At 40.7% G+C, this 13313-nt stretch overlaps 1 protein-coding gene across 3 annotated transcripts in view; it reads right to left on the minus strand.

Moving 5' to 3' along the window:
- Positions 1-9043: 9043 nt before the first annotated feature.
- LOC129751366 (mucin-2) overlaps positions 9044-13313 on the minus strand; it is a 55619-nt gene continuing 51349 nt past the window's right edge. Inside the window, exons 8-10 of one of the 3 annotated variants that reach the window (XR_008738693.1) lie at positions 11116-11422; positions 10400-10889; positions 9044-9441 (exon numbers count right to left, since the gene is read on the minus strand). Coding sequence is in view for 2 of the 3 variants with exons in the window: in XM_055746828.1 (XP_055602803.1) it covers positions 10478-10889; positions 11116-11422 (719 nt within the window). In the remaining variant the exon portion in view is untranslated. Of the gene's footprint in view, positions 10890-11115; positions 11423-13313 lie in introns of all 3 variants that reach the window. The other 2 variants (XM_055746828.1, XM_055746839.1) reach the window with 2 other exon arrangements.

Consider the following 13313-nt stretch of genomic DNA (forward strand, 5'->3'; position numbering starts at 1 on the left):
TGAATGTAATAAATTGTCCTTATAAAATGGGCAAGGAAGAACCGATGCCTATTTAAGAAACACTGCTTCGGAGATGTTTTCAATACCTTCGCTCCTCGAATATATTACACATATAGCAATGGATGTTCAAGGTGATTACGTGATTTTTCCAAACGAAATCGCCAAAGATGTTTTCGTTGCGTCAGCAATTGTGCCAACAAATAAAGGTAAAATTCCTGTGAGAACTTTAAACACACGGGAAGAAATTGTTCAAATAAAACATTTCAAGCCAATTATGAAACCATTATCTGAATTTTTATTATTACAAGGCAGAGAAAAATTACTTCAGGAAACTATAAATTTGGATCATTTGGAAGGAAAAGAAAAAATAAGCATTGAACAGATTTGTAAAAAATTCTCCGATATATTTTTACTTACAGGAGACAAATTAACGTATGCCAATATTTTCGAACAGAGTATTCCTTTGAAACCAGGAACATCTCCTGTATATAAAAAAACCTTATCGAATTCCTCATAGTCAACAAAAAGTTCGAGGAAGAAGTAGAAAAGATGTTTCAAAACGATATAATTGAAGAAGCATCATCACCCTGGTCAGCGCCTGTCCTTTTAGTTCCAAAAAAGGCAGACGAAAAAGGCCAAAAGAAATGGAGGTTAGTGGTAGACTATTGGGCTCTTAAAGAAAATGTTAAAGACGATAAGTTTCCATTACCAAATATCACTGATATTCTTGATTCATTGTCAGGAGCTATTTATTTTTTCGCATCTTCACTTGAATCAAGGTTACTATCAAATGCTGGTTCACCCTAAGGATAAAGATTGCACAGCATTCTCCACCAATAATTCACGGCCACTTACACCTATTTATTCGACACCAGACGCACCGACTGCACTCACACCGGGTCACTTCCTGATAGGACGACCAATGCAGGCATTACCCATCCCAATACCGAGCGACAAAGGCAACAACCTTATAGTAAGATGGAAACGTGTGCAGTCCCAATTAGCACAATTCTGGAATAGATGGAGAAGCGAATATCTGCACCAATCACGTGATTACGCCAAGTGGACAAAACAACGAGCTAATGCCAAGGTCGGTGACATCGTACTCATCGCAGACGACCATGTTCCCATATCGAGATGGCCCATGGGAGTTATCATTAATGTAAATCCAGGCGAAGATGGGATAGTTCGAGTAGCCGTAGAACGAACCTCCTCCGGAACATACAAATGCAATGTTCGAACTCTCGCTCCACTACCGATAGAGAAGAAGTCTGGCAATGCGAACATATCAGAAGATCATAATGGCACCACAAACGATAAACAGCAACCTCAAACCGAAATCATCCAATCGGGTGATGATCCCGCACCTCAGCTCATCGAACTTAAAGACGATCCCCCTCCTCAAACACCTCAAATGATTTGGGACGGCAGACTACGCCCACGTCCCAAAGGGAGGAGAAAATGGAAGTACACAAATTCAGAATGGGTGACCACCCTATGAAAGTATCCCCGCCGATGGAAACACACCAGCGACAAGCAACAGGCTTAAGTGCTACATCAGCGAACTGATCGAATAAATCGAATTGATAATTCGATTTATCGATCAGTTATTTGTTACAAAGAAAACCATGTGGCCATTTGAAGGGGACTCGAACGTTTCCAATTCCATCACGATGAACGATGTGGCATCGTATTCAGTGGACGGGGCCTTCATCGTGGCCCTGTTGATAGCAGCGCTCGTATTTCATTGGCGGCGCAGCCAACGCCGGCTGTGCCAACTGGAAGAGCACGCCAAGCGAGCGAAGCTTGGCATCGCTCAAGTGTAGAAGCCGTGCACATTTGATGCTGACACGGACAGCATATTGGGTGCTGAGGTCAGCAGCACCAAAGTGACATTTAGGGAAGAATGCCACGAAGTGGTAAATTCCTGGCAAAAAAAAACCAACGTGACAGACACCGGCCCAACTGGCCACCATCGAAGGTGCTGGTGGCACGCCACTCCAGAAAAGTGCACATTTTATGCCGACGGAGGCATCATCAACGGAGCATCGATGACGGTGGCATCATCAACTGTCATCATCGATCAAGTTGAACTATGTAAAATTTAAAAAATAAGTCAGTTCAGTTTCTCCCGTCAGACGAGTTGGTTCTGATTTCTATCACATTCCTTGCTCCTCCGGGAGGCTTCCCGAAAGAGGTTTTGTATTATTTCAGGACCAGTAGTTCGGGGGAAACCAGGGTATATCGCCGCAAAATTGCTGACGAAACTCCATCGCCAACAATATTTGCAACGAGCAATTAACGGTACTGGAGGACAAGCTGACGGAAATATCATCAACGAGACAATTTCGATTGACGGCCTGTTCGTCGTAGCCGTTATCGTCATCATCATCTGGAGGTGGCGAAGGAACGCGCTCCGCCTGAAACAACTGGAGGAGCATGTCAAGCGAGCGAAGCTTGGCATCACTCAAGTCTAGGAAGCCCGCGCACATTTGATGCTGACGCGGGCAACATATTTGGTGCTGAGGTCAGCAGCACCAAACTGACGGACGGCGGCATTAGTGAGCACCATCGAAAGGTCTGATGGTACACCAGAAAAAGCACATTTGTGCTTACGCTGCGAAACCCGAGGAGGCCCACTCGGAAACCAAAAGATTAAGAATAATGAAATAAAGTCAGTCGACATTTTAACATCAACGGGAATGGTTCGTTCCCGTAGACTCTATCACAGCCCTTGGGCATTAGTTTAGTGATGTGTAGTTAAGTATGAAAATATTTAACTTCGCAAGTGAACTTTGCTCCCCCACCGGGGGGAGTAATCAACAGTTAAGTAAGTAAATAATGACTTCAGATACCTCATGATTTCATACTTAGCATAAGTAAATGAAATTGAATAAAAATCAATTGATTGACAACCTTGAAGGTGTCGTGTCTTGATGACATCCAATGGTTAATCGGAACAGATTAGTTCACATAGAGACAGTTGAGATTACATTACGTACAACTGCGAACGGTTCATTCTTTATTAATAATGAAATTAATTTTAACAGTGGCGTAAGTTTGCAACCGGGGCTTTATGAAGCTCGCAATAATAAAGCCCATGTTCATTTAGCTTTTGATGAACCAAACACAGAATTTAATCTAACTCCCTTCCAACATGATTATTTTCGAATGGAAAACCATAATCGAAAAACTTCGCCATTCAAACTGAATTTCCCCTCAGATCATTCTAATGACGAAGAGATAACACTCTTGGCTAAGACTTTAAAGCTTTATAAGAGCGTGTTCTTCCATGAAGATGAAAAGTTAAGCTTTACACATGAGGTAAAGCATAATATTGGAACTATTGATGAAAACCCAATTTTATCAAAAAACATACAAATATCCGTATCATCTAAGGAAAGAAGAATCAGCCCAAAAGAGAGACGTCATCTCAATGGACTTCTCCCATCTGGGTTGTTCCTAAAAAGTCTGACAATTCGAAAAAAAAAAAGAAATATCGAATTGTAGTCGACTATAGGAAACTCAACGAGAAGACTTCCGCTGAAGGGTAACAGATACCTGAAGTCAGAGAAATCTTAGACAGTCAGTCTTGGATTTGGCTAGTGGATTCCACCAAGTCGAGGTGGATCCCAAAAATATCCCGGAACCCGCTTTCAATGTTGACCACGACAAATACGAGTTGGTTCGTATGCCATTCAGTTTGAAAAATGCACCAGCTACTTTTCAACGGTTGATGGATTCGGAACAGAGTGCTATTTATTTTCGTCTGCTCCCCAGATAAAGGGGAGGGATAAATTGCACTCAAATCAAGAGTGAGATTGTCAACGCATAAGCATTCGCATCCGCTGATGAAGAGAACTCCCTTCTCCAAACAAATCTATTGCGCATTTGCGCACACCGACACGTGGCAATTTTTTTTTTTTTGAGAAATAGGTAAGCGTTTTTAAGGCTAAAGATTGAGTAGAATTCGCACATATTCAAAATTACTTTATTCACAATAGTTTTAATAAATTATTTAGGGAATAAGAGACGTCTCAAAAGAAGACCGTAATGCCGTAAGTAAAACTTAATGGCGCCCGAACAGGGAACTGTGAAAGTTGGAGAAAGTTGGAAAAAGTACCCAGTGAAACAGTAAGATGCTTTTTACTTGCGCTTCAGAGAACCATGACTGTAAGAGATCTCCTGACGCTGAAAGGCACCTTCTTTGACAGGTTTCTAAAGTTTCTAAAGCAAAATTAGCAGCATTCAAAAAGAGATTGATCAATAACAATTATGTCGATAATATCATCCCATCATGCCATCCCATCATCCCAACAAAAGTCTTAAAAAAAATCAACAGGAAGAGGTTCTATGAAGCCAAACAAGAATCCAATTTCTGTATTTGATTTCTTAATTCTGATCCTGATTCAGAGTTCTGGTCCCGCCTTTCTTGTTCTGGATTCCGATTTTATATTGTCTGATTTCTTATTTTGAGTTTGGATAGTTGGTTATTCTGAGTTCCGATTATAAATTCTCGTTGAAATAACATATACATAATAACTCTAGATAACTCTAGAAATTATCCGATCGAGAAGTAAGTATGAAGAAGTAAAACAGAGTAGAAGTTAATTAATTTATCGGATTAACAATTGTTTCTAAACTGTGCTCGAAACAGTCTCGTTTGAACTACGGTACGTTGCACATCGTGTGTGTGAGCTGAATCGAAATCTAATTTATTTTTCTTCTCTCCTTCCACACGCTATTGTCGAGCGGTGCAATGACCCACAACGATACACCAAGGTCATCGAAAAATGAAGTTCGAGTGCGGAAATATCACGAAAATTATGCTGGGCCATATCTCGTTATGGCTGAAACAAATGTCGGAAATATATCTGCTGCGAAGATTGCTAAAAGTCTGGTGAAGAAATTTGGTGACGATTTTATACGTGCTATGCCGGTTTCTAAAACCAAAATGAAAATTTTGATGCGATCGAGGGATGCTGCTAATGAAATAGCAGGCATCGGTACCTCAAATGAAGTGCGTTTTTTTATCCCCCAACGGCTGGTGGAGTGCCTTGGGGTAGCCTATATTGAGCCGGATATTTGTGATGAAGAATTGAAGTTTGCTAATGCGTACGATAAACGCAAGTCGAATCAAGTTGATAACCCGGAGATAGTTCATGCTCGTCGTGTGCTTAGAAAATTAGCTGATGATAAAGAGGAAGCCCTGTTTACGGTGATTTTTACTTTCGCTGGGCAGAGTTTACCTACTCACATCGAGTTGAATAGAGTGCTTTATTCTGTTAAGCAGTACATTTATCCTGTCCGCCAGTGTGGTAACTGCTGGCGCTTGGGACATGATAAAAAAGGATGCAAGAGTGCTAAACGCTGTAACCAATGCTTGGAGCAAGTGGGCGGCGAAGATCATGCATGTGAAAATAGTGAGCCCCAGTGCGTTAACTGTTTGGGCTCCCATCGGGCCAATGATCACAAGCTTTGTCCGAAAATAATTCAAAAAAAGAAAACCGATAAAGAGCGGCGCGACACTTTTTCACAAGGACGTGTCGATTGGTTTTGTGGAACAACTTCAAATGAATCATCAAACTCACTAACTATCATCTCCCAACCAACAACAAAATCCACCGTGGCAGTTGCTTGCCAAACAAGTAATGTTGACAAGAATGGGTCTAATCCTTCCAGCAAACGTCGTCATAATGTCGATTCGGACGATGAGCTTCCCCAACTTGAAGTTAACATTTCTGACGGGGTTTGCGATTCGATCCGATCGACGATTGAATCTACTGAGGTCATCGATATCGTTGCAGAGGCTCTGGAAGTTCCTGAGGAAGATGTTGAAACTCGACAAAAAATTCAACAAATGGTTTTGGAGAGAATTTCGGATGTTGTAAGTGATAAAATGAAAGGATATTTTGCTAATCTCAGATTATGAAAAACACCACACCAAGCACTTTAACAGCCACCGTTCCTCTGCAATGTCTACAATGGAATTGTAGAGGGATAAGTAGTAAACGCTCATCTTTAATCCAGCTCATAAATACACACAATATCAATATTTCGCTTTTGAGTGAAACACATCTCGACAATCACACAAACTTTAGTCTACCGCAGCACACCATTTTTCGTAAAGATCACAGACGAAACTCGATGGGCGTAGCCATCGCGATTCGTTCAGAACTGAATCCCGTAGCATTTCCTATTGCACTGTCAGCGGATATTCAAGCCGTTGCCTGCCAGATCAAATACATCTCCGGGTTGATCACTATTGTATCTGTGTACATACACCCGCAAGCCAACATATCGCAGACTCAGTTTGATAATTTTTTATCAACCGTTCCGAAACCGTGCATCATTGGAGGAGACTTTAACGCAAAACATCACCTATGGGGAAGCGATCATGGAAACACACGTGGAGACCGTCTTCATCAAGCCATCGAAACATCTCATCTCGTCATTCTCAACAATGGTCAGCCAACTAGGTTTGATGTAAACCGGTCGTGGGGCGCAATTGATATCACGCTGGTTTCTTCGAGCCTTAGTTTGTGCTTCGACTGGGAGCTTTTGGATTCACCAAATGGAAGCGATCATTTTCCGATAGTTTTTCATTCGAGTACTACATGCGCGATGAAATTCTACTCTGGAATCAATGTTCGGAAAATCGACTGGGAACGTTTTACCGGAAGCCTCGAGGAATCATTCGTCGAAAATGGAGAACCGGATAGCTTTGATGTCTTCTTTGAGCTGATTTGGCAAGCACTGCGCAGATCCTGTCCATCAGTAAACTCGAACCACACTCGCCGAATACCGCAACCCTATTGGGACGAAGAGCTAACAGAAGCGAAGAAAGCCACCAGAGTTGCTTTCCGCGCTTGGAAACGAGTTGGCAACATTTTTGTGATAGTTGTGATAGTTCTACGTCCCTCACAACCTTATGGAGGATGGCTAGAAGATTCAAAGGGCGCGGAGAGCCATCAAAAAACCTTAGAATTTCGGACAATTTGGCCAACGATGTTTTGGACAAGTTGGCTCCCTCATCTGCCAAAAATCCACCCCCGGCTTTTCTACAATGTTCGTGTTGCCCTCAAACTGGTTTACCATTCTCAGTATCGGATATTCAAGCAGTTTTAAAAATCGGTAAAGATTCGGCTCCTGGTTTGGATGGTGTTCCATATTCCGTCATAAATCATCTCCCATGGGCGGCGCTTAGTCAGTTGCGAAAAATCTATTGCCAAATTTTTGCTTCAGGAAGAATTCCGGAAAGCTGGAAAACCTTTAAAATTGTACCGATTCCTAAAAGTGGTCATGATCCGATTTCTCCTTCTGCTGTTCGCCCAATCGCGTTAGCTTCATGTTTTCGCAAAGTGTATGAACTCATAATCAAAGATCGACTAGAACATTTCATCGAAAACAACAACTTGTTCCCTTCAGCTATCAACGGTTTTAGGAAAGGACGAGGAACAATGGATGCGTTGTTTCCCCTGATTAATGAAGCTTCTTTAGCTTTGAAAAGAAGAGAGCATGTGGTGATATGTAGCCTCGATATCAAAGCCGCCTACGACAACGTGGAAATTAATGTTCTGGTCCGCGAATTACGCTCATTAACAGTCCCTGAATGCCTAGTAAGAAGTATCTTCCATCTTTTTGAAGAAAGGAATTTGTGCATTTCAAATGGATTAGATTCAATATCTAGGACAACGTGGAAAGGCCTTCCTCAGGGATCTCCACTAAGTCCGTTATGCTTTAATGTTGTGATCAGTGGATTGATCAACAGTGTCCCTCCTGATGTGATAACCGTAAATTACGCCGATGACAACAATTGCTGTAAGAGGAACCTCGCTGGAGCATAGTTGCGAATCTCTCCAAAGGGCAGTGGATATAGTTGTGGAAAATATTTTCGACCTTGGGTTAGAACTTTCGCCCACGAAATGTAAGTGCCTTCTGATCTCGACACAACAATGCGATAATCCCCCAGAAATAAATATCGGCGGTTGCACTTTGGAATACGTCAGATCCCTGAGGTTACTCGGCATGTACCTCACACGAAATCTGTCGTGGTCGTGTCATATTAGAGAGGTACAAAAACGTACGGCTCCGTATCTTAACTTTCTACGAAGCATATCGGGCCAGTCATGGGGAGCACATCCAGCAGCAATGTTAGCTATTTTCAAGTCATGTGTGAGATCAATATTGGAATACGGTTCCATATTTATGATGGAGTTAACACAAAAAGAAGCCATCGTTTTGGATAGACTACAATGGGCAGGAATTCGAATCTGTTTGGGCTCTACAAAAACCACCCACACAGGTTCACTCGAAGTGATGGCTGGTATTATTCCGCTGCAACAAAGAAGAGAACTTGCTGTCATGCGTTTTGTAAATAAAAGAGCGTCACTTTCTTCTTGGCATGGTCAATACTCCAGACCGATCTTGGAAGGTGGCTTAGTGGCTACGGGAATACACCGCGCCATAAGAATGCTTAACGAATTTATTCCACTTGAACAGCCTCTAAATAATCTCCCATGCTACATGGTCAACCGTGAAGTTGTAAGAACAATAATATCCATTGATCTCACTGTTAAACGGTTATGTTCAGAACACCAGAACTCATCGGCAGCTGATTTGGTTTCAAACTATCTCTTGGAAGTGTATGCCAACGCGAAAATCTTGGCAACTGACGGGTCGAAAGATATACACGGCACAGGTTATGCTGTGGTAAATAGTTTTGGAGCGCCTGCAGAAGGGATCAAACTCGACAGTAAAGCATCAGTTTATATGGCAGAGCTTCTAGCAATCAGGCATGCTGCGAAAATGATCGTAAGCCTTCCTGTTGCTCAGTATATTATTCTAACCGATAGTTTGAGTTGTCTCACGAGCCTTCAAAAAATCAACATCAATCAAAAATATCCCGTTGCTTGGTACGATATAAAAGCTTCCATTCTCGAAGGACAAAGAATGGGGCACGAGATCCATCTGATATGGGTTCCGTCTCACAGAGGTATTCCAATGAACGAGTTGGCAGATCAAGAGGCGAAAAGTGCGTGCATCAGTGGTGGTACAGCAGATTATATTTTAACATCATTCGACATCCAGTTTCCGATTCGGCGTACAACAGTGCACAAATGGCAAGCAAAGTGGAATGCAGGAACTAAAGGACGTTTCTGTCACAGCATCATCTTTAACGTTTCGCTCCAACCATGGTTTAGTAGCTTGGATCTCAACCGCAGACAAATTGTAATCCTTTCCAAATTAATATCAAATCATTCACGGCTCCCTGCTCATCTGACTAGAAATGGTATCCTATTGGACGCGACGTGCAGTTGTGGCGAATCCATCGCAGATCCTGATCACATTATCTTCGCATGCAGCAGATTTGAAAATCTTCGTAGACCTATTTGGCGAATTTTAATGAAAAAAGGAATTCCACCCGATATTCATTTGATACTAAAAAAGAAAGACATTGAATTATATAAAACGATAGCTAATTTTGTAATTGAATGTAAAATAGACATGTAAGTAGAAGAGTAATTAACACTTGGCCGGTTATGTTATAGAGGTAAAGCCAATAAAAAAATTAAAAAAAAACTGTGCTCGAAAAAAACGCAACACTTCTCTCGCTGGGTAAAGCGTGGCGCTCTTACATGTGCAAAATGTTGTTGCAAGTTGCAACTAGACCAGTGATTTTTAACACTAAACGTACCGGAGGCGGTCAAATGGCGGTTTTTGAACTTTAAATGATGATTAAACGTAATATAATTTTTTTTCGCAAATTTAACTACAGGACTATTTTTATTTTTAAAATCAAAGTATTTTTTCATTATTAAAATTTTTCTAAGTTTTATGGTTTTCGAATAATGCATGTGGTATACTGATTTATACCGCAATCATCTGAGAATCATATTTGAGTCACATTACAAGCTTTCCAATTTTTTTTTAAATCGGTTGAGAAACAAGAGAGGTTCAGCGAAAAAAGTGTTTGCCGTCATTTGACCGCTCGCGTTATAAATAGGTATATACAAAGTGTCGGTATGTTTAGTGTTAAGATAGCACCAAACTATCAAAACTGCTTGTTTTTCTTGTTTTTTTTTTCGGAACTAAGCCTCAGAATTTTTTTTTGTGTTTCAAAAGCGTAAAAACGTAGCCACATATCTGGATAACCGATTAGACCGATTGTGACGAAATTTGCACATGTGAATATATCATAACTGTTACGCATGCAACAAAAAGTTACACGACAAAGAAAGTGTTGCTTTTTCGCATGTAGTTATAATCCTTAGTTTCGATTTCTTAGTTTGATTTTAACCCATGTACTTTACATACGTCTCAAGCTTGTTGAAGAGGTTCTTCATTTAAGAACTAATATTTTTTGCTGCTTAAAAGAAAAACAAATTTGAGTACTTACCAAACGAAGACGAAGTACCTATCACAGCTACCTATCATCTTAAACTAAAAACCAGTGCATTGTGAATTTGTCTGGTTTTCACTTCAAGTGCAATCCAAAAGTAGTGATGGAATCGTTCGTTCCATTATAATTACTATTACTATTATTATTATTGCTAACAGCGTTCAGTAGAGAACGTGCTTCGGCAATCATAGGTGGGGCAGGAGCTATTTTGACTAGCTTCGATTTTGCGATCCCTCGGGAAGATTTGATAGGGGACCTCCCGAAAGAAGGATGAATGCTGCTGGAATTGTCACCACCAACCATTGCGTTCGTGGTGCTACTGGTCGGTGATGCCTTTAGTGTTACAGTTTTCGTTGTTCCAGGGTTGGGCAAAGGACCGGTTCCACTCACGACGACATTAGCCGGTGATGGTGTATTGGAAGCCCTGTCTAGTTCCGTCATTGCTTCTTGAATGGCACGTTCCAGTTGAGAGTTCAGCTTTCGTCCTCTGGCGATAGAAAATAAAGAATATATTAGGTTGTTTTATAAAATTTACATTAAAAAAAAAAAACTAAGCTACAATCAAGCACATGCTAGATGCAATGCTAGCTTCAAGCACTGAAAGATTGAAATACTACATCTAACTACAACGAGAACTACGCATGTTTGATCAAAATTGAAAAGGGTTCCTGACTTAAACTTCCTGTTTTCCTTATTTCTAGATTAATTCTCACTTTCTTGCATCCTTTTGCGCTCGATGGTGAGCTTCCAATCCCTCGGACAGGGTCTTCAATCCGCTTACATCGACCAATTGGACGCTGGCCCGACTTCCAAACCAGCAAACCCAGACGCAGTTATCGTTATCGGGGGGAAGGGTTCCAGCGCCATCGGGAGGTTCGATCACTTTTCCAGGCCAGGCCGGGAAGCCACGAACCGCACCCCACACCACTTCGCCCACTTTGAAAGGCGACTTTCGTACGGAAGTTCCTGCGACATTGCATCCCAGTTCGATCGAATTACTCTCACCTAACGCCGCAATTTCTAGTTTGTAGGAAATTGCAAATTTTCAGTTGATTACGTTCTTCGGAAAGATGTGTTAATTTCACAACACACTGTACACAAAAAAAAATAACATGTAGCAGTTCATGGTTATGAGGATGAAGGCGGTTGTTAGATTTGAACCAGGCACCTTGAAAGTGTATGCAACTGCACACTAAACCCAAGTGATTATGTTATTTTGGCAACTTGGTATTCAAGTCACTGTGAATGATCATAAAATGCATTCAAATAATTAATCTCGTACGAATTTTACAATCATCACCGTTTAAAAATACCTTGTCAAAGTAAGTACCTACATATGAAAATACATTCCAAGATTGCATTTTAGTGGTATCGTGGTCAGAAGAGAAAAACTAAATTATATCATGAGGCGATATTTTGATATTAATTTTTTTCCTATCTGGCTGGATGAGTTATAATTTAGCACTCGTAGGATGTTAGAACATCTCAAATTATATCGAAAAGTCTATGCAACCATAAATAAATCATATTAACCGTTGAAACAATTAGATCACCACTGATTTTCATTGTGTGCTACACGGTTTACTCTTACATAAAACACAAACACGCAAAAGCCAAAACTTGTAGCTATTACAATAATTTCCTTCCACAAGATATTTTAAAACCCTAAGCTAGCTTAACATTATCTACTCACGCCACGTTTCGAACCATAACATCCAAACAATTGATCCGGCGGGCTCTCATCACGTCCGCACCTTACTTTCGTGGAATCTCAAAATCAAAATAGCGAAGAATCGAGTCCCGAAAAGCGATCGGCTCTTGAGCAACGGTTCAGCTGACCCCAGTTGGGGCCGCTTGTTTGTTGCAAAGAAAACTTCCACCGTCGTTTGTGTGGTCGTCGAAGGGGCGATACACCTTACTCTGAATTGCCACTTTGTATCTCACTTGGTTCTGATTCCGTTTCGGTGCCTTTTTTCAGTTGCAATGCCATGGCTTTTAGTGTTTTCCGGCTCGTAGTTATTGCCATCGAAACGCTTATCGCCTTTCAAAAATCTGCTGGTTATGCTCTTTCAGTATTCCTGCTGTTCCTTCTCGCGAATGCTGGCGCTAAATGTGTTTCCTTTCGCCGATGTTGTTTTGTTTACTTGTTTACATTTTTTTCATCCCATGCGCGCGTTTGACAGATACACTCATAATTCTTAACACTCATTATTTGGTTTACTGTTACTCTAATGGTAGGACACGCTCAGAACAAATAGCTACACTTACTTAATTATAATGCTACACCGTTGTTATAATTTGAACATAATTATAACTCATCCAGATCTGGGGGAGGAAAACTGAATAAAAAAAGAAAAACATCTTTCAAACGTCAAATTTCTCTCATCAATCTACCGACCAGTGCGGAGGTTCAAAATTTTACTTTCTTATTTAGTGATTTTTAATAGAACTTGTTTGATGCTGAAATTCACTTGTTTTGCATAAATCAATGATTTAATTAGGTTTTGTTTTGCTCTGAAAAATTCTTGTATGATATGGCGCATTAAGTCGCTCAAATTTCGTCAAAGTTTTGAAGCTGATAAATAAAAATAGTTTGATTTATTGTTGTACTAAAAATTTAGCTAAATCTAAATTTAGCACCCAAACAACTGAGTTACATGACTCGCAACACGAAACTGATCATCTAAAGTTAAAATTTGAACGATTACAAATCTTTTCAACAATTGCTGGTTTTTTACCGAACAGTAAAAACACGATGCAGAAAATTTCAGTCTTCCTCCCCCAGATCCAGATAGGATTAGTGAACCTTCATATAAGAGAAGCGACATCTGATCCCTCTTAAAATAGAATATGTGGCAACATCGCCGAAATCTAAGACGAAAAAATTCCCAGCACTGTTTTCTGTCTCAAT

Source organism: Uranotaenia lowii, chromosome 1, assembly GCF_029784155.1.
Source record: "Uranotaenia lowii strain MFRU-FL chromosome 1, ASM2978415v1, whole genome shotgun sequence".
Lineage (NCBI taxonomy): Eukaryota > Metazoa > Arthropoda > Insecta > Diptera > Culicidae > Uranotaenia > Uranotaenia lowii.